Below are 21,682 nucleotides of genomic sequence, written 5' to 3'. Positions count from 1 at the left end.
CCAGGTAGGTGACCAGGCCATCAGTGAAGGGCTTATTCTCAACAGATTAGATAAACCGTCTCCCTCCAGCCTTCTGGAACAGTAGTCGGTAACCCTTGGGCTTTTGACCAGGAGAATTTGGGATTTCTTTTTTCTTTGGAGGGAGTGGGGGTGGGAATGCAACCAATTATGAAAGTATCTCTTCTTCATAAAAGGGATTTAAGAAAATAACAGACAGTATATTTAACTCAGGATAGGAACACACACGTTTCCTGGGAGGTATGTGTGCATCTGCATTCACACACACTCACGCACAACCTGCCAAGTGCACACAAAGAGCTATCCAGGGCCAGATCAACAATATGGCCCACACAGGATCAAACAAGGACAGGGACAGCACAGCAGGAAGGGCTTGCCCATGGTGGCAACCAGCACACACCTTCAGTGTGCAGACCATTCTGACACACACATGGGACCTCAATTTACACATGGTTGACTGAACACGGCAGTGTGTTCAATTTCCTACAGAAACAAAAATGACCATAAGAGAAAAAAGAAAGGTATAAACTATCAAGGACAGAAGTCATCAATTAAATTTTAGAGTAGGGAATGGTTGAATACATGAACAGTGACCACATGGGGGCAGAGAAAGCTTCTAGAGAGTAGCCTGGAGGAAGCAGACACTGCCCCAAACACTAGAGTGCAGGCTTGGGGACCCAGGGGTTTCAGACACAAGAGACTGATAAGCATCTGTACAAAGGACAGCCAAATGCCAGAGGCCCAGTTTCAGAGATTCCCTATTTTGTACCAACCAGCAGCAACCAAAGGGTTCTCCCTTAAAAAAAAAAAAAAAAAATTCTGATTCAGGGGCAGCATGAAGGGCTGGAGGTTGGGAGGAGTAGACTGTAGACTACCAGCAGGAAGACTCCAAGAAAGTCAGCATCCTGACAGGGAAGGCCCCACCCCAAGTTCTGCTGCCTAGGGGGTCCCCTAGGCTGGAGATGAGAAAATTCATATTTCAGGAAACTGACCAACCCAAGAGAAAGGCTTCCTAAGGCTGAAATTCTCCAAAGAATGGAGATAAGGAGGGGATATTCAAGGATCCTCTCAATGGAGCCAGTCCCCTGCCTGGTTGTCCTTCTAAGGCTTATTAATGAACTCACCCCTACACACTCCATACACATGCACAGTCTCAATCGTTTGAGAGAACCCAAGACTAAAACCAACAGAAAGGAAACTAGGAAAATGCATGTCAGACCAGAGATACAACAGTTCAGAATAACTGAAGTGATTAGAGAACAATGCTGCAACTAGGAAGCACAAATGAGAGGTTCTAAAAGGGTACATATAAAGAACAAAAAGTGAGCTAAAAGAAGATAAAACAGGGGTTGGGGTTTAGCTAAGTGACAGAACACATGCCTAGTAGGCACAAGGCCCTGGATTTGATCCCCAGCATCATTTGAAAAAACAAACAAAAAAAAAACCTTGCCCCCCCCCCCAAAAAAAAACCCCAGAACACAGCAGCAGCAGTTAAAACTGTGGAAACCAAAAAACAGGGACTCAGCAAAAGGACTCTAATGCAGGGTTGATGCAATTCAGGACCAAAGCATTGTGAAAGGACAGTAACATTAGAGACTCTGCCCAGAGGAACTGGCAGCCAAATCATAGGAGCGCCAGAGGTAAAAAACCAGCGGAAACAAAGCAAAGGAAATTACCAGAGGAAACTACACACGCAAACACGCTGGGCCAGGACAGAGCTTTCCCTATTGAAAGATACACAGGCTTCTGAGCTCAACGACAAAAACCAGATCCATACCAAGGCATGTCTTCACGTAATTTTAGATCTCGAGGGTAAAAGAGTTCTCAGAGCAAAAATTCAGTTCATTTACAAACTATCAGATATCCGATCTTTGTGCCCAGAACTTCTCAGCTGTACCAGTAGAAGTTAAAGACAGAGAACAATGCCTTCAGAATTCCAAGGGAAAATTATTTCCTACATCATATCCTACAGACAGCACAGCCACCAACCCAGAATGTGGGTAGTAGGAAAGGCATCCTCAGATAGGCAGAGCTTCAACGACCTCCCTTCCCTCCTCCCTTTCTTGGGAGGCTGCCCAAATGAAGAAATAAACCAAACAAAGAAAAGATGGCCCTAAGAAATCGGGGAAAAGGAAAAGAAGTCCCAGGCTGATGGTGAGGATGGAAAAGCAAGGCCCGGGTCAAGAGCTACACAGTAGGTAGGAGAAGAGCCAGACGGCAGTGGAACAGGGGTGAGAAGGCTCCCTGAAAGCTGCTATCCGGACAAAAAGGAACTGCCGTCCCAGGCAGCTGTCTACACTGAGAAGAGTGCTAGAGTTTCACTGGAAAATTTAGGGTTCAATTAGGAGTAGCTAAATAGAAAACTCAAACAAATGAAGGTTCAGAAAGGTGATTATTAAGGCAAGAAAAACCAAATATTGGGTAAGGAAACAGAATCCTTGTTTACTACATGGCTCGGATGTGTACACTTATTACATTGTCATAATAATGTAGACTATACTGATGTAACCCCCATATTCAACTTAATGTAACCATCCTGGCAGGATGAAGGTGACAGAGGAGGTGACCATGCATGTGCCATACATACACGTGTGGACACATACCACTTGCTATAGGAGCGACGCGCAAAGCCCGGCAAGGGTACAGAACTGAAACCTATTTTATGGTGCACAAAATCAATAGATGATATCTTTTGAAATTCAAGAAGTAGCAGTAAAAACACGTTACTTACAAATGTAGAAAAATGAACTAGAATACCCTTGCTTCCTCTGGGAGCCAGACTCAGGTGTAGGAAGGCCCAGGACAGGGTGGTATTTTTTTGTGACACAGATATGTGGCTACATATCGGACTTTTTAAACTATGCACATATATTGTCTTGGAAAAGCAAAGTTCTACGATGCCTTTAAAATTACCATCTGACCCATTTTCTGCCAGAACATACGATCCAAGTACTGTGCAATAGGGAGGAAAATAAGTATTTGTTATATAACATTTTATCCCCCCTCTAAAAAAAAGAAACCCAAATGGCTACCCCACCAACAAGCCAATGAGAAATTAAAATCACTCCCTGAGGGTTGGGGGACTGCTGCCCCCCAGGCCCCTCAGATCCCACGGTAGGCACTTCTCTGCAAGTGTGGCCATGTACTGTGCTCTTCCCTGGGGTTGTTCCCCTCAGCAAACCCTCACCTAGAGCACTCACTGCAGCAAAGCTGGTGCTGCCTGAAGGAGTCAGGAACCCTCACTTCCAAGTCTTCAAGGCTATTACATAATTCAAATACCTGACTTTGAGAGAAAAAACAGAATGTTTAAACCAAATAACTGGATGTGTTCTAAAACTAGGCAAATACTTTTTTCCCAAATGGGAAAAGGCCAAGAGACATATGGAAGAAACCAGTACGGCCAAAACCGCCACCTGTTTATACAATGCTCAAGTGTGTAATTCCACCCCAAGATGTATATTCTACACCGGACCTCCTCTATCCATCCCTTCAAACTCCTAATACAGGATACCTCAGGTGTTAAACTTTAAGCACATACACCTGCGACTCCTAGATGGCTGATGGATGCCTCAAGCCAACAGATGTGCACATGCCCAGTCTGTTCCTTCTGCAGGTGAGGAACAACAGGGACAACCTACCGCTGGCCTGGCAGGCCTTGCTCCTCTCACCCCATGGGGCCGACCATAGCGGGGCAAGGGAACAACCGAGCAGACAGACTGAATATCCACTAGCAACAGCGGTGAGTGTCCGTCTTTCCCTAGGAGCCTCTGAAGAAACAAGATAAATGGCTGCATGACCTCAGGAGCAAAGGCTTACTCCCATTTTCCTGCTTAGCACAGCATCTGACCCAACACCCCCAGGAGAGACACAGAACATGGGTGTGAGCAAGTGAGGAGACCTTCAAGAGTCCCCACCAACCATATTCTTGCCATTCCACTGCCCACTCCCCTTCTGGCAAGGATGTCTGCCTTTCCAACATGACCTCTGAGGATGCGCTGTGACCTCCCCAGTGTTGCACACAACACAGTGCCCCGCATAAGTCCAATGTGACCAGGGCATGTCAAATACGGACTCACAGCTGCTTCTCTGGCTGAAGCTGTGGTGCTGATCATTTAACTCTCCACACGACTGTGAAAGGCGTTCACTATGAGGTGGAGAAGTCGAGGTCTGCCACAAGGATGACATGAGTTGGGCTGAAAACTGTGACCTGCCATACTGCCTGTCTCTGTGGTAGGAGGGACATGGCCAATTGAAACAGAGCCCGGCAGGGCCCGGAAAGCATGTGGGTTGTTTCTTACTAAGGGTTCTGATAGGATGCTCGGCTCAGTAGCCTCTACCCATCAAGGCTACCACAGTGAAGCTCCATTTCCGACAATTGTCAGCATTTACACAGAACCCCACCTGGGCTAGCTGCTTTCCTAACCTTCTCTGTTGGGAGAATGAATTGTGCTCTGTGCTCCATCTTGGAAAGGAGGCTCCAAAGCTCAGAAACTCCAGGCATTCTCACAAGGCACGGTGCTGCCGCTCTCCTACCCTAGGCCCACACCTCCCACCACAGCTTCTCCCTTCCTCCCATCTGGCACCTTGGCTGATCCTGGGATGAGAGCCTCAGCTGCCCCAACTTCTGAAGTTGGGTGGGGCTGGAATGTATAACACAGGGAAAGAGCCCTGGACAAGAACCCACTATCTAGCCATGATCTGGAACAGCCAGCTGTGTGTCCCTAAAAGCATGTCCTACCCTGCCTGCGATCACTCTGTGCCTACTGACCACCCAAGGACCTGCTGGTTGGGTGAGTCCCTCAGCAGCCCCCAGCGGTTCATTAAGGACTCTGCCAGGAGAGCTACTGTCTTGTGGTAGAATCAGTCAATGGAACCCACTGGCAGGGGACTGCAAAGAGACCCCTTCTCCCTGCCAGGTCTATTTCCTCACCTGTCACAGGTGAGGGTGACATCCTCTAGAGGATGGCTCCAACAACCCTCCTTTCCAACACCACATGCATCTATCATTCTCTTGGTCCTTCCAGCTACAGCTAGAGCAGCCCACGTGAGAAGCTACTGGGAATTAAGGCCAGGCATGAGGTTAAGAGGCAGCCTGGCCCTTTGCTGCCCATGGCTTCTCTGTGTCATCCAGGTTGTTATGGGCACTTAGTACTCCCAACAGATATCCACCACCCCATAGTGATAGTGAGTGCTTCTGATCTGGCTCATTCTGACACAGCAGCACTCTTCAAACTTTAACCAGATGAGGGTCCGGAATGTGTGGGCCAGAGTAGCTCCACCTACCAGGCCCATGGCTCCAAGACCCATAGCTCCAGGCAAGAATACCAGCTTTGCCCGGAAAATAACTGGACCTTGGGTAAAGCCCTGCCCTCCCCAGGGGACTGTATCAGAAACTGCCTCCCTGGTTGGTGCATGATTCCTTTCTTTTCTTTACTTTTACCCTTGGCCCACCCCCAGTGCTAGGGATAAAATCCAGGGCTTTGCACTGGTGTGCTAGGCATGTCCTCTAACACTGAGCTACAACTCCAATCTAGAGCATGTCTTTTTACTTCTGCATTGTTAGTCCAGTGTGGTCAGTACCTAATGGTCAGCCCAGAGCATCTGCTAATGCCACTGGTGAGCATCAGCACTACCTCTTTTCAGCTGAGGTGCAGGCATTGCAAGGACCCCCTAGCCACTGCATCTTAAAATAGCTAAGGGGGCCAGAGGCAACATATCCATGCTGCAAATTGACTTTGAGAAGCAGCCTATCCATGCCCTACCTACCTAGGCAGAGGTGCAGATGGAAGCCCAGGAGCAAGGTTATCAAGGAGGGACAGAGGCAGGGAATCATACCTCTAAGACCCTTCTGCTTGATAGGACAAGCCTGCTTTGTGAAGCCAGCTGGAGGTAGATTACAGTCCTTTAAGGCCCTGTGGTTTTGAAAACTTCAGTCTTCCTTCACCTTAGTGCCCCATGCTTGGTCTGTACCTTATATTTGAAAAGTAAACATAAGACCAATCACCACCAGACTCCTAAAGAAAAAGAGGTCTTTTCTTCCTCCTTTGCCTCTCCCCAGGGCCAGCTTGATGAACAGGATGCTCGGCAGTGAGGCATCTCCCCCTCTAAGGGGCTCATCTCACAAGCTGACTTGCTAAGTGCTGGGCAAAGCCTTCTTTGTCACCCCACTACAAAAGGGCTGGCTCCTTCAGGACCATTTCTATTCCCTTATCTCTTCTCATTCTGCAAACACAGACACCCCAGCAGAAGAGAGATGCTGGCTCCAGGTGAGGAACGCACCATCCATCAAGGACAATCTCTGTGGCCCCTCTTCACCCTTTCCTTCTGTGCTGGGCTCATGCCTAGCAATGGTAGGTATCCTGGAGTCTTACTGAACCTTGCTGAGTCCCCTGGCTCGAGATAAGAATCCAGCCAAGAAAAGAAGTGAGAAGTCACACCCTCTGCTCATACAGAGGTAGCAGGTCTGCTGGGAAGAGAATGGCCTTTCCTGCTGCTCTCCTGGCTGGGTCCAGACCACACCACTGCAGCCTTTTGAGCCTGGCCCAGTACCCTCTCTCTGCAGGCTGTTCAGGCAGAGTTCACCTGTCCTTCTTTTCTGCAGCAGTTCCTTTGGTTATACCCCCTGTGGCTGGCTGAATAACGGTTCCCAAAGTATCCATGCCTTGATCTCCAGCACTTATGAATATTCTCTAGTTGACAAAAGTGACTTTGCAGATATGATTAAATTAAGGATCCCCAAATAGAGAGGTTATTCTGGTTCATCCAGGGGGCCTTAAAAAATGCAATCCTAAGGGTCCTCATTAGAGAACTGAGGGAGATTTGACAAAGAAGAGGAGGAATCGTGTGGCAGGAACAAGAGATCACAGGGAAGTGAGGAAGGGGTGAGGACCTGAGGAATGCAAACAATGGTCACTGGAGTCTGCAAAAAGCCGATTCTCCTGCAGAGCCTCAGTGGGAACCAGCTCTACCCATGCCTTGACTTGAACTCTGGACCTCCAGTACTGTGAGAGAGTAAGTAAATGTTGTTTTAAGCCATTAAGTTTATGGCAACTTGTTACAATGACCACAGGAAATGAAAACACCTACCACGCTGTGTGTAGGATCAGCACCTTCCCAAGAAGGAAACCACCTTGCAATTCACTCATTCACTTCAGCACAGGTGAGCACACAGCACAATGAGAGGACACCCCCTTCCTTCCAATCCCCCCAAGTAGTTCATTATCTGTCTCTGAGACCATGCAGCATCACCACTGCCTGGCGTTCAGTGAGCTTTCCCCCATCCAAAGGATGCTCATTTCCTAGCCAAACAGAAGATTCTTCTGAGACACGGTTCTGAGCAGTGGGGAGAGCAGGAGGATTAAGACACTAGCTGCCACATCTAATCCCTTCCATGGATTGGCTCACTGGTTTTCTGACTGACAGCACTACCTGTTTCCCAGGAAAGTCCCGTGCAAAGGGCAAGCCAACTGGGATCCATGGCAAGGCCCAATGCAAGGGGCCTCAAAAAGCTGAGGGTACAGGGTTCATCCTGGAGGGTGCAGCAGCTGGCTCTTGGCTTGCACACAGGCCTGCGTGTGCAAGTATGGCAAGCTCGTTCATGGATACGCTGGCATTAGCCACTTGGCTTTGCTCCTTCAACTCTTTTCGGTTGTGAATGCCCATAAAATGTCTTTTTCAATAGTTCTTTCCCTGCTAATTGGTTTCCTACCCAATTACTGGGAGCCATCCCCTTACCTCACACTCCTCTCTGCAGAGAGATGCCCAGCACATTGTCACAGCCTGCAGCCAACAGGGCACAGCAACTGCCTTGGACAAGTCCACTGAAGCTGTGTGACGATGACGAGGTGCTCATCATGCCCATCTTCTCCTCACTGCCCTGCAGAAAGCCTTCTACCAACTTCCCAGAACTGCCACCCCACCACCCATGACTTCCTCCCCATCACTAAGAGCTGTGCATGTGGCACGGGCAGGATTGAAGGTACCTACCTCAGTGGACAATGAGATGCACAGCTGCCAGTACCCAGAAATCTCCCTACTGGACAGTGGCAGGTACACTGAGGAAGGCAGGGGAGAGTGTCTGGGATCTAATTATGGCACTGTCGTAGGTGGGCAGCTAAGTACTGCTTGCTGCCCTTGACTCACCACTTATGGAACTGTGAAGGAAGGTAAGGACACTGGATAGACCCCGAGACAGAAAGGCATCCACAGAGTGCCAAGGTCCCCAGTCCCCTCAGTGGGTCTTAAACTTGAAGGCAGATCTTTAGGGGAGGCTAACTGAAATGTTTACACAGAAGCTCCAGCGTCAGCGTTAAAGAGGATGGCAGGCAGACCCATGCCAGTCACCTACCACACACTGGTGTGCTATCACTAACGCCTTCAATGCAAGTTCTGCTCTCGAGGTGTTGATTCTCCTGTATTTCCGCATGGAAATAAAGTAACAAGGAGCTCTCTGTGTTCTGACAGGTATCCTGGGGATAAGGGACAGAGGGAGGAGGGACTTGGTCTGATCTAGATGACCTGTGTCTCTCTTGGTCTCCCAATGATTCAGGGTGACCCACAGAACCTTCCTCTGTCTGCACAGCTGGCTTGTGCCTTTTCACCTGCCCCTCTCTGCCCCTCTGAAACACTGCTGCACTCTCTCTAACCTCCTCCCTCTGTAAGGCTGGGGCTGTGCACACAGAAGTCCCACAGTGGAGGCACATGTATTAGTTCTGTGCCACTGTAACAAAACGCCTTCCATGGGCCTTCCATGGGCCATTTATGAAGTCAAGAGAGGTTTGTTTTGGCTCATGTTTCTGGAGGTTCAAGAGTAAGACTGGGAAGCCCCATCACTCTGGGCCTTTGGTGAAGGCAGTACATTGTGGTGGGAACACACACCATAGCAAGTGGTCATATCTCCAAGCAGAAAGCAGACAGAGACACTGAGAGAGACTGAGCCCCCACAATACCTTTGGAGGGCTCATCCTCAACGACCTACAGACGTCCCACTAAGGCCCCACCTCTTAGAGATCCACAGCACCTCCCACAGTGCCACTCAGGAAACTAGGTCCTTACATGTGAACCTTTGGGGGACACTCATCCCGACCACAGCAGCGCACAACCTCCCAATTCCAAATGCCCCTGTACAGGCCCCTGTATGGAGAGTCCTCTGCTTCTCTTCCCCAGCCTCCACTCCCTGCAGGGCAGTTCACAGGCTGTTGCCTGGGGTCCTGGCTACTCCCCATACCTGTGGGTCAGCCTCAGGGACAGTCTCAGTCACACTTCCCTCCGCCACTGCACAGAAGGTCTGGGTTAGGCCATGCACAGCTAGAAGCCCCCTGGCTGTTGCCCCCAGGAGTCTGCTCTGTTCTCTGTCCACACCCCACGATCGACCATGCAGATTCTGCCCTCTAGTTGCTCCCTATGTGGGAAATGCCACATGAGCTAGTATGCACAGTTGTCAACAAGGAGAAAGAGCTACTGGGGCACAGAACTCTGTCACTGTCCCACATATAGTCTCTCAAGCTGTGTCCCAAAGTTTCTCCCCCAAGCTCTCAGCTCAAGTTAAGAGGCAGGGAAAAGGAGCAGCTCAAAGCTCAGGCCCCAGTTTCCAGAAGACAATGTCATACTGAGCAATGTCTCACAGAGACATGTGGAGAATGTTCCTGCAGGTATATGCTCCATTCTAACAGGTGACATGGCACACATCACAGAGTTTTGGGGAAAATGTGGCACTTGTCAGCAGATGGACTTCAGTTGCACCTCTGACCTCAAATCTTGAGATAACAGTAAGAGTTTCCAATCCCACATGGATTCATCTGTCCCCCTTATTTGCAGGTTTGCTTTTCGTGGTCAACTGGGAGTAAAACTGGCCCACATTTCTTCATGATTTTACAGATAACAAGATTTGTTGTCACTACAGATCTTAGCAACTTCAAGATATGACCTTTTCCCGTAAGTCTTGAACTTTCACCTTTTCATATATGAGCAGCATTTTATGGCTTCTCTTTGGCATATCTGAGTTGCCCACATCACTACTCTTCAGCTTTGGGGCCAGTATTAAGTAAAATAAGGGTCACTTGAGCACAAGCACTGCAATACTGTGACAGTGGATTTGATTACCAAGATGGCTGCTGAGATGATTTGGGCAACACTCATATAAGTTTTACTACAGTTTTTCCCACTTATTATTAATCTCTTACTATCCCTGATTTATAAAGTTAATATCATCATAGGGATGAAAGCACATGGTAGGTACAGGGTTCAGTACTACCTGCGGTTTCAGGCATCCACTGGGGTCTTAAAACACTCCTCAAGGATGGAAGAGACTAGTATAAGGCCCACTGGGTCTTGGTCTCAGTGAAATGAACATAATATCCATCGACCAGTGAGGACCATGTTAGAGAATGTGCACAAGGATGCCATCAGGGGCCAAGCCAGACATACTGCTCCTTACAAAACTATGAGCAGGAAGGCAACCAAACACCACCTCTTTCCTCCCGGAAGACTTCTCTGCCCCGCCAACCACCTACTGCCTTTCACACCATCTGCACCATGCTTCTGCTACAGAGTTTAATCTTCACCAGTCTCCTGTGTCCCTACAGGCCCGAGTTCAGGAGAGGGACCTTCTCACAGCTGTGTGTCCTTCCCCCACTGGTCTTTGTTATGGATCCCAAGGAACCAGACACAGCAGATGGGCCCCAATGTCAGGGGAAGGGCAGCCTATCTGCCTGCTCAGGCAGTCTACCTAGAAAAGCTCTAAGCTGGAGGCAACGAAGTCAGAGCTCAAAGCCGTGCTCCCAAATAAAAATGTTCCCTGAAGCCTACACTGAGTCAAACACAGGCTCAGGGCTGTACTGAAGACATCCTAATGGAGGGCAGAGATGGCTTTGGGAGGAATCAGGCTATAGAGATCAACTGCAAAGCATGGAGTGGCAAACTCAAATGCCAGTTCCTGAAGACAGCAGGGCCAAGTGGTGACACCCTCTCCTAGGCAGCCGGGGTCCCTGGGCACTGCTCAGGCTTTTATACAACAGCAGAAGCAAAAATGCATCCAGAACGAGGCAGGAAAAGGCCCAAAGATCAGAGGAATTCCCTGGACTCTCTTACAAGTAGCAAACTTTAAAGCAGCCAGAATCTTGCCTGTCAGCACAGATCCACTGAGGCTCTTGAAGGCCAGCCCCATCCGTGCAGGCAGGAGGATGGCGAGTTCAAGCCAGCCTCAGGAACACAGGCACACAGGTGTCTCCAATTTAACTTCTCTGGCTGGACCTTTGCATCCAATGGGATTGACAAACCCAAGGCTATCCCTGAGAAAACACATTCCTCAGAAAGGAAAGTGTTTTCCTACAATGTCTAGGAAAGTGGGCTGAGCTGATGCCCTCGGCACGGTCCCAACAATGTCCTGCAGCTCTTGTCCATCCTGACTCTATCAGGGCTTCTCAAGGCTAAGGAGAGAAGCTTCCAACTCAACACCACAGCCTGTCAGAGCTGCGCCTCCTACTCCCACACCGCATGGCCTCCACGTGGAGAGGCCAAGGGGCAGAGGTAGATGAGATTCAAGGGTAGTAGGCCTACTACAGATAAAAAATAAAGGAAATCTTGATAGGCTACAGCACAGATGGGCTTTGAGGACACTGCGCTAAGTGAAATATTTATGAGTCACACAGGGTGAGCATTCCTAATTTGAAAATCTGAAATCAAAATGCTCCAAACTCTGAAGCCTTCTAAGCCCTGAAATAGCATCAAAAGTGGAAAGTTCTGCAGGGCGCGATGGTGCACACCTGTAATCCCAGCATCTGGGGAGCCTAAGGCAGGAAGATCGTGAGTTCAAAGCCAGCCTCAGCAAAAGCAAGGTGCTAAGCAACTCAGTCTCTAAATAAAATACAAAATAGGGCTGGGGATGGGGCTCAGTGGTTGAGTGTCCCTGAGTTCAATCCCTGGTACCAAAAAAAAAAAAAAAAAAAAAAGTGGAAATTCCACATCTGACCTTATGTGGCAAGCAAGACACAATCAAATGCAAATGCAAGCATGCTAGAAATATTGTATAAAATTATCTTCAGGGGCTGGGTTGTGGCGGTAGAGTGTTTGCCTAGCACGTACAGGGCCCTGGGTTTGATCCTCAGCACCACATGTAAAGAAAATAAAGGTATCATGTCCAACTACAAATAAAAAATAAATTTAAAAAAAATGATCTTCAGTCTGTGTTTAAGGTGTATGTGAAACATATATGAATTCCACATCTAGACTTCTACCTAAGTAGACTTCTACCTATTCTAAGATAACTCAATATGTACAGGCAAATATTCGAGTATCTGGAAAAAACTGAAATCCAAAACGATTCTTGTCTGGAGCATTTCTGATAAGGGATATTCAATCTGTATAATGCTCCTAGAAGAATCAAATTCAGAGACAGAAAGTACAAAAGTAAGCCAGGCACAGCGGTGCACACCAGGCACAGAGAAGCACAACTGCTACTGCTTGGGAGGTTGAGGCAGGAGGGACATTAAGGTTGAGGTCAGTTCCAGCAACTTAATGAGATCCTGTCTCAAAATAAAAAGGGTTAGGGGCTGGGGCTCAGTGGTACAGCACCCCTGGGTTCATTCCCAGTGAAAGAAAGATGGGAGGGAGGGTTGCCATGGCAGGGGTGGCAGGGATGAGTCGTCAGTGTTTAATGGTGACAATTTCAGTTTGAGAAGATGAAAGAGCTCTTGAGTGAGATGGTGGGGACGGCTACACAACAGTGTGAGTGTACTGAATGTCACCCAATTGCACACTTAAACATGATTAAGATAGTTAAATTTTATGTTGTAATTTATCATGTTTTTTTTTTTAAGGACAAAACATTAGATCATCTTTTTGCCTCAATTCCAGGAAAGGAACAGGCCTACCATGGAGTCCTGAAGCCTCTGGGCTGATCACACCAGCTCCTTAGCTTTACACCAGTCCCCAAGATACCCAGGAACAGTGGCAGAACCTGGTACAGTTATGCACGGACTTCTCAAGAAGAAAACAAGTGGAGGAGAGAAGCAGTTCCAGTTGCTAGAACCTTCAACCTCATCTACTCCTGAAAAGCTGGAGGCCCAGCCAGATTTCTCAGGCTTCTACTTGTCTGTGAGGCTGCCCTGAGCCCACCTTACCTCAGCTGCATTTGGGAAGTTTCCTTTCCTTTTTTGGGAAATCTGCCTTTCCTCCACACTCATCAGCTACAGGGCACGTGGGTGTATCAAGAAAGTGATTTCCCAAAAAAGGAAGAGATTTCCAAAAGGGAGTCCCATCTTGGAGCTGCCCAGAAAGGCAGTGGTCAGCCCCTGGAGCTAGACATGCCCACAGGCCCCCCCCACCTCAGCAGAGGTCTCCAAGCAGAAAAGGATTCCCACAGCAGAACCAGAGTGGGACTGCTGCCCTCTCCTGCACACCACAACCTGTCTCTCCCGGACCCAACCTTGCAAGGCTGATATAACCTTTCTCCTCACCACTCCTCAGAGCTCTCTGGAAGATGTTCCTCCTTCGTAAGAAGTGACCTGTAAAAGTCACCACATCCCTATCTTGCTCCAAGAACCACCCTTTGTCCCACTTTCTCCCTTTTCCCGACGGCCCCTACCCGCTTTCTAAGTCAGGAGCTGAAATTCTGTAGCAATGCATCACAAAGTTGGTGAGCTCAACTCCACAAATATTTACTAGGTCTGGTCTACCCAAGCCCCATGCCAGACAATGCAGGAGATAGCAAAAATTATCAGGGACCCAACAAGGGGTAAAATGTCACAGTCCAGTTAGTAAGATAACATTTAAACAAATTAAAACAAAAGAGTAGGGGGCTAGAGTTGTGGCTCAGGGTTAGAGCGCTTTCCTAGCACCTGCAAGGCCCTGGGTTCGATCCTCAGCACCACATAAAAATAAATAAATTAAATAAAGGTATTGAGTCCAACTATGACTAAAAAAAATGTTAAGAAAAAGTTAAAACAAACAGTAATATTATATAAAAATCAAATACTAATTTATAACAGATTGTGACTACGTGTTAAGGGAACAAAGCAGCCATAAAATGCTATAGATCCATTACATATAGTGCAGTAGATCACTTAGTGGGTGGCCACCAGCAAGAGCTAGAGCTGAGCCTAGTAGGACCAGCAGGACCCAACATGGCCACATGCTGCTCAGAGCTGCTGTTTTTGGAGACAAACAGGTGGGGCCACTTTATAGACATGGGGTGATCTGGCATGTTACAGGAAGCACCATCTATGTGACTTCCTGGCTAAGAAATACACACAGGCAGTCCTGCTAGCCATCAGTGACTGGTATGGAAGGAGCCCAACATAAACCCTCCAGACTAGGAGCAGGCCCACCCTTACTCTGAGACTGCCACTTCCCACACGATGAGCAGCAAGCCAATCCCATCCCATTACCTCTCACTTGAGAAAAATCTGACAGGTAAGTCTTGTGCTATTAAAGAATGGAGCTGACAGCAAATTATATTTGCATTTTAATTTTTAAAAATAAGCTCAAATTTAAGTAAACCACTGACTAAATCACTCAAAGAGTTTCTCAGCTTGGGTGCTGTTGACATTTTGGGCCAATCCTTCTTTGGTCTGTTCTGTACATCACAAGGATGTTGTAGCATCCAAGGCCTCCATCCCACAGACGCCAGCAGCATTCCTGCTTCAATTGTGACAATCGAAGATGACTCTGGATGTTGCCATGCAGTTCTGAGGACCACTGCTCTTCTAGGCACTCACAGAGAACTTTCCAGCTCACCTGGAGTTCTGCCCATGTGGGCCTGCCTGCAAAGACACGCTTCTTCTCCCTCAGAACTCTGCTGGCCAGGCTGAGGTGGAACTCTCTGCCAAGGGAAGGCTCCTGGACTCTGGACTGCTTGTTCCAGGGAGTGACCATGAAGGACAAACCTGATGTAGCCACCAGGCATGCAAGAGGCCTCTGGAGCTCCTACAAGAGGAGCCCCCATGTTTCTTTCTGCCTGGCCTCCACCAGGACTGCTTCTTCCTGTCTGGCTTCCACCCCAATTGCCTCTTCCTAGCTAGCCTCCACCAGGATCACCTCCTCCACCTGGCTTCTACCCCAACTGTCTCCTCCTGCCTGGCCTCTACCCACCTCTCCTCGACTCCACCCTGTCTCCTCCTACTTGGCCTCTACCCCATGGCCTCCTTGCAACTTCCTGATGAAATAGGGAAAATTCTTAAAATCTTAAAGGCATTTTGACATAACTGCCAATGTTCTTTTTCACGCGTAGAAATAATGCCACTTTATCCCAAGAGGCACTGTGTATGTGTATAGAACAACTTTAACTGGCTACCCGTCAATCATTTGCTCCAAGATCATCTGCCCATATACAAAAACCTTTCAGCTCTGGTCATCCCCCAATGCCCTCTCTTCCAAGTCTCCTGGGGCTTCTTTGTTTCCTCACACCCCTGGCACTGGGCCATCTTGGCCCCAGCACCAAATGAAATACTACCCAGCCTGCATCCAGGTTGCTGGGAGACCAGTGCGGGCCATGAGGTGTCAGCACTCCTGGCTCGATGGTCTCAATTATTGAGAAGCTCTGGGATACAGCATGTGCTTGGCGTTAGTGCCGATTCAGAGGCAGCCTGTAACCACTTTCTTTGTACTTGTGCAACAGAGCCAAAGGGAACAGTGGATTGTGCTGGACTTTAGTTGGACCCAACAATAATCAGTCACCAAGGAAGGTCCAGGGAGTTCTGTTTCAGGCTGGTTTATGGCCCAAGCCCAGCTTAAACGCAATCCAGTGAGCTCTTGAGGTTCACTCTAGAATGGTAGACAGCTGCAGGACTTCCGAATGGGCCAGCCAGGAACAGGAAGGACAAGGCAAATCTCAACGCTTGTGGGAGCCCAGCCTCCACCTAATATCTGCTTGCCCACATAAAGATCAGGCCAGGAGGACGCTAAGGGCAGAGTCTGTCCTGCAGGCCTGCCTCCTTCCTCAAGGACAGCAGTGACCAAGAGCATCACCTTCTGCCCCTAGCAGCACCTACCTTGCCTCCGTCTAGCAGTATTCACCTCTAATCTGCTCACTTCAAACTACTCTGGACTACAGATGGTCTGGGCAAAACTTTCTGCTTCCCAGAACCAACGAAGCAACTAGTGAGGTAACAGTCAATACAGATACGTAATGGGATAACAGGTATGGATGTCATGCCTATTCATGGTCTCAGGAATAAAAGGTGAGAAAGTACCACCAACCCACTTCTGGCATTTGCACACGTTAGCTCTAATGACCACCCCAAAATCCCAGTGTCCCAATGCTCTGGAAGGTCCTTAAAACACAGTCACCTCTATTCACACTCCAGATCTCTCATCACTGCAGCAAAGAAATGACCTCTGCATGGGACAGGTGGGCCAACCTATTTGACATAGCATGACTAGATTTTCTAGCAGGATCCCAATTTTCAGAGATTGCCCAAATGCAAGTGTAGACACACACACACACTCATCATACTCACCCATTCAAAAGCAACTGGGAAAGGTGGTCAAAACGTCCCTCTTTAACCCTTTATAGGTATAGTCATACTTTAAACATGGGAGAGAAATCTCCTTTAGAGAAAAAGGCAGGGGCTGACATGAGTGGAAAAACAAAAGCCAGAACATTCCACTTGGTTGGGCTGGGTGTTTGGTCTCTGGAGCAAGAACAGCAAACGTTCATCCAGCGTAGGACAGTCACTCAGGACCAGGAGGCTTCTAACATTAGCTAAAAACATCTACCCAAGATTGAATGGGATAAGCAAAACTAAAAGTCAGAAACTTAGAGGCAGCCCTAGGATGACAGCACATGAACCCATCTGTCCCCTGCCCACTCCTACAGGTCCACAGCTTGTGAAAGTCCTTGCTGAGACTCAGGACTTTGCCCTCAATTTCCTCAATGCCAAATCCAAACTCCTATTAGCCTTGAACAGGAGTGACTTCCCGTCTCACTCTCAACCACTGAAGAAGACATCTCAAACCCAGGGTTCTAGGTTTTCACAGCCATCTCCAATGGGTGCCACAAGTCCTTCAAAATAGCCCAAACATCTGAGCATGGTGGCTCATGTCTGTGATCCCAAGGGTTCGGAGAGGCTGAGGCAGAAGGATCACAAGTTCAAAGTCAGCCTCAGCAACTTAGCAAGGCCCGAAGCAACTTAGTGAGACCCTGTCTCAAAATAAAATATGAAAAGGGCTGGGGATGTGGCTTGGTGGTTAAGCACCCTTGGCTTAATCCCCAGAGCCAGAAAGAAGCCCCAACAGAAGCTAGGGAGTAGGCAAGCAGGAGGACACTCACCATCTCATCCAGGGCGTAGCGCAGGAGGCCATGCTCATAGAGGATGAAGAACCGCCGCTGCCATTTCTGCAATGGAGCACAGAGTCTGTCGTTAGGGAAGTCCTGGCCCCAGGTCTCAGCTGACTGAGTCCCTGTGTCTGTCAAACCCAAATCTAAGGAATACTGGTTCCATGGCTTCAATTTCTAGGACAGACAGCAGGAAAAGAGACCCAAGGCATAACCACAGTGATTCATTTTAGCCAGGCTGGGGCCCAGAGAGGAGTCCCAAATCATATGAATGACTTGGGGCTCCACACAAGTAATATTGGGATTTAACAAGAAGCTTTTTAAAATCTGAGAGCTCATGGGAGCAAGTCATGTGTAGTCACACTTCTAATTCCTTACAGCAGCTGGCACAGATCTATCACCTGATGTGTGTCAATATTTTTTGCATGAATGATCAGACACAATCTGGAATAACCAAAGGATGAGAAGGCACTGATTTACCACTTCTGAAAAAATCCAGGAAACTGCTAGAAAAGCACATGATCCACTGGGAGACAAAAAAAAAAAAAGACAGCTAGGCTCCAGGCAGTGATGGAAAGAACTAACAAAAATCAAAAGGGAAGAGGAGCAAGACAGTGTAAACAACCCTAATCCAGGGTGTGGTCAACTGCAAAGGGACCCCCCCCCCTCACTTTCTAACCAAAGGTCAGGTCACCGGGGTACCAACAGTGGTAGAATGCCACTAAGAGCTGGAATGGAAAGGACTATAGAGGCACCTTCTTTCTGTGTGGAGAAGGGTTTTGTCTGCTACTGAGGCTCTTGGTCTAAATCATGATTGATTGGCATAGCTCCCAAACCTCAAGGGTCCAAGACCTATACTTAACCTTTCAAAAAACTCAACCATATCCAGATCTTTACTAGCAATAAGGCCACAGAACTAACTACAATATTATGTCTCTTTGCTGTGGACTAGAATCATCAATTTATAATAATAATGATTTTCCTTTAAGAAACTGGAAATGGCAACTCTGTACAACCTTAATAGAAACCAGGAAAGGGACCTGGGAACTGTAGTCTAGACTTGTTGCTACTGAGCCCTCCCACCTGGGTAGCAGGAATAGGGATGTGAAGGGCCTTGCAAGAGGATCTACAGGGGGTGTCCAAGGGGAGACTGCCCGGACATGTTTTCAGGAAACATTTTCAAGGTTATATGTCATCTTTAAAATCAAAACCAATGCAGAAGGAAGCCCAAAGATACAATGCAAGGTCAGTGGGACAAAAATATGCACTCCCAGGGCCCTGGCCCAGAAGGAGAAAAGATGAGCAGCAGAGACCCCAAAGAAGGGGAAGGGGAGCTCCAGAACGCAAGGGAGGCGAAGCAGCAGAGCTGAAGCAGTTGGTACCCAGAAGGGGGCGCACAAAAATGGAAGGGCAGTGTTTTGCCTAAAGACAACCTAAAAGGGCTTCCTGGCTGAGAACAAGCCATCAGGCAGGATGATGCTGGTCAACCACCTGGACTCCAGCAGTCACCTGACCTGGCTGGGGGCCAGGAGAGAGGGCAATGTGATGTTTAAGGTGCACTCTGGCCCTGCCCCTGCCAACAATGCTCCTGGTTCTGGGCCTCGGCTCCCAGGGAGCTGCAGGAGGCACTCTTGGAACCGAGAACCACATCAGTATAATGCACAGGTGCTCAGCTGCTCTTCTGGCTTCCAGTTAACTGGACAGAATCAAGAGCCACGCTGATCCACAAAACAGATGGCACCCACACGAGAGCATCTTGTTTTGAAGGGAAGACTTTGAAAAAAATATGCCTAACTGAGACTTTCTGTGAACCCTGTGAATTCACCAAATGAGGGTCTCAGTCGGCCTGCCATCCCAGACATCCATTCTTGTCTTCCTCCTCCATTCTGCCAATGGGCCCTCAGAGGGCCTCCCTGCTCTCTCTGGTCCCCGCCACCCTGAGAATTCACTCTGGTGCTCTTACCCGAGACCGGTGCACTGGGTTGTCAAAATCTGTCCCATCTGGAGCCAGGAGCAGCCAGCCACCATAAATGGGTTTTGCCTAGAAGAGAAAAAGGAGGAAAGATCATCAGAGGCTTGAACCATAGCAAGAAAGACCAGGTCAAGTTGACAAACACAAAGTCACCCCAGCTCAGCTGAACATGCCTTCCCTCCCAAACTACAGACTCTCCAAGGCAGATGCACTAGAGTAAGAAGTTAGGGGGATTCTATAACATCCAGGGCAGAGTGGAGAAAGCAGATTCTGGTAGGAGTCGGAAAACACTGAAAGACCACAGGCTACCTCCTTCAAGTTCCTGAGCAACACATTAAGATCTGGGGTGGGGTGGGGGGGGTGGCATTTTATTCAATAAGAATGTGAGTGCCCGCATGTAGTAGCATCAGAAATATGTCAACAACACAGCCCCTAGTCCTCATCCTGAAGATGAAAAGCAGGGCTGGGGAGAAACACTCTGCTAGTGATCAAGGATCAAGTCTATACCATCCAAGGAGTCACCGCCCACTGGCTGTAGCCAGAAGACAAAAACCTTCTGAGCTTCAAGCCTCCCATTCTAGAGGTGGAGAATTTTGACACTTCTATCTATATCTCACAAGTTTATGGGAGGATTGATAAGATACTATAAGTAGAATCCAGCATAAGGATGTAAAATGGTGCAGCCACTTTGGAACACAGCCTGGCAGTTCCTCAAAACGATCATTGAAGAGTTACCATAAGCCCCAGCAAACCCACTCCTACGTACATGCACCCACGAAAACTGAAAACAGGTGCTGAAATAAAAACCTGTACACAAATGTTCCTCACAACATCATTCACAATCACCAAAAGGTGGTAACTACTTAAATGTCCATCCACAGAGAAATGAATGAACAGATATGGTCTAGCCATTCATGGAACATTACCTAGCCATAAAAAAGAGAGTAGTACTGATGCATGCTATAACATGCAAGAAACTTAAAAAAAAAAAAAAAAAAGCCAGACACAAAGGCCCACCATACTGCAGGCAAATCAAAAGAACAGAAATATTAGCGGGAGAGGGGATGGGGTTTCTGCTGATGGGTATAGGGTTTCTTTTGGAGGTAATAAAAATATTTGGGAATGAGATAGTAGAGCTAGTTGCACAACATTGTGAATATGCTAAAACCAGATGAATTGTACGTTTTAAAGGGGTGAATTTTGTGGTATGTGAATTATATCTCAATAAAAACATAAGAAAAACCACACTAAGCATGGTGTCTAGCCTATAAATTCTCAATAAGCGTTAGGCACTGTCTATTATATTTTTACTGTCCAAAGAGTTCCCCACTCCCAAGACCCTGGCAGTGGGAGCTCAACTCAGGTTATGAGAACAAAGACAGACACTCTGGCTCCATCCCTCTCCCTCTTCACCCAGCTGGCAAGAGGGGCGGGAAAAGGCATAGCCCAGCCACATAACTATTACCCTGTGGAGGGCAGTAACACAAAGGAAAACGGTCCCCCGACTTTTGGTCACACAACAATCTCTGGTCAAGCCTTGGGAGCCCTCTTATAAACCCTTTCCATACTGAGAGGTTCACACCCCCTCCCTTCATTGTGGAATCTAATAATATGTGACTCAGAAAGGGCAGGTCACATAGCCCCCAGGCTGAGACAGGAGTCCTCTCTTTCCTCGGCTTCTTTCTGCAGACCTGAGACCCCCCTGGGAACATTGACTTATCCCACCAGCAGAGTGTGTAAAGGGGCTGTAGGCCTGAGGTGGGGCAGGCTGCAGGGAGAAGAGGTACTCATTCTGAAGAAACACCAGAGCGGATGCTGGCAGAGGGCGGGGCTTACAACACCACCCTCCCAGGCCAAGAGGTCCATGAAATGAAATGAGCAAAGGAAACAGAGGTCTGTTTTCTCTGAAAATACCAGGAGCATCCTGCAGTCCCCAGGTGAGTGAGCACACCAGGCCTCTCTCCACATGGCTCTAGGTGAGCACTCCAAGTGGACCCCATCAAACCCACCTAAGGTATGGGAAAGTCAAGGCCTCAGTCAAAGGTCAGACAGCTCTCTTTGTGTACCAATACCCAGTGACTCCCGGCCCACAGGTCCCCCACCTGGGAGGTCAGCAGGCTAGACCACGAAGCTGTTGCTCTACCTCAACCTGGTTTAATATATGCCAGGTTGCTGGCCTCTGGCTACAGGGCTTTGGGGTGGCATCACATCAGTAAGCTACACCTAGCAGGACTTCCCAAAAAAGGACAGTTAGGCCAGGCGCAGTGGCATATACCTGTAATCCCAGTGGCTTGGAAGGCTGAGACAGGAGGATCATGAGTTCAAAGTCAGCCTTAGCAACTTAGAGAGGCCCTAAGCAACTTAGTGAGACCCTGTCTCAAAATAAAATATGAAAAGGGCTGGGGATGTGGCTTGGTGGT

General features: G+C 48.3%; 1 protein-coding gene across 13 annotated transcripts in view; it reads right to left on the bottom strand.

Annotated features, from left to right (window-relative positions):
- The window catches only part of LOC107157149 (myosin phosphatase Rho interacting protein), a 145,176-nt gene that overhangs the window by 90,034 nt on the left and 33,460 nt on the right, over positions 1 to 21,682 (bottom strand). For all 13 annotated transcript variants that reach the window (XM_048795925.1, XM_048795913.1, XM_048795921.1 and 10 more), the window contains exons 2-3: positions 19,254 to 19,331; positions 17,285 to 17,350 (exon numbers count right to left, since the gene is read on the bottom strand). In XM_048795925.1, coding sequence (XP_048651882.1) covers positions 17,285 to 17,350; positions 19,254 to 19,331 — 144 coding nt within the window. The remainder of the gene's footprint in view (positions 1 to 17,284; positions 17,351 to 19,253; positions 19,332 to 21,682) is intronic.

This window comes from Marmota marmota, unplaced genomic scaffold (assembly GCF_001458135.2).
Source record: "Marmota marmota marmota unplaced genomic scaffold, marMar, whole genome shotgun sequence".
Classification (NCBI taxonomy): Eukaryota; Metazoa; Chordata; class Mammalia; order Rodentia; family Sciuridae; genus Marmota; species Marmota marmota.
The sequence above is the reverse complement of the archived record's forward strand: the minus strand, read 5'-3'. Positions and strand labels throughout refer to the sequence as shown.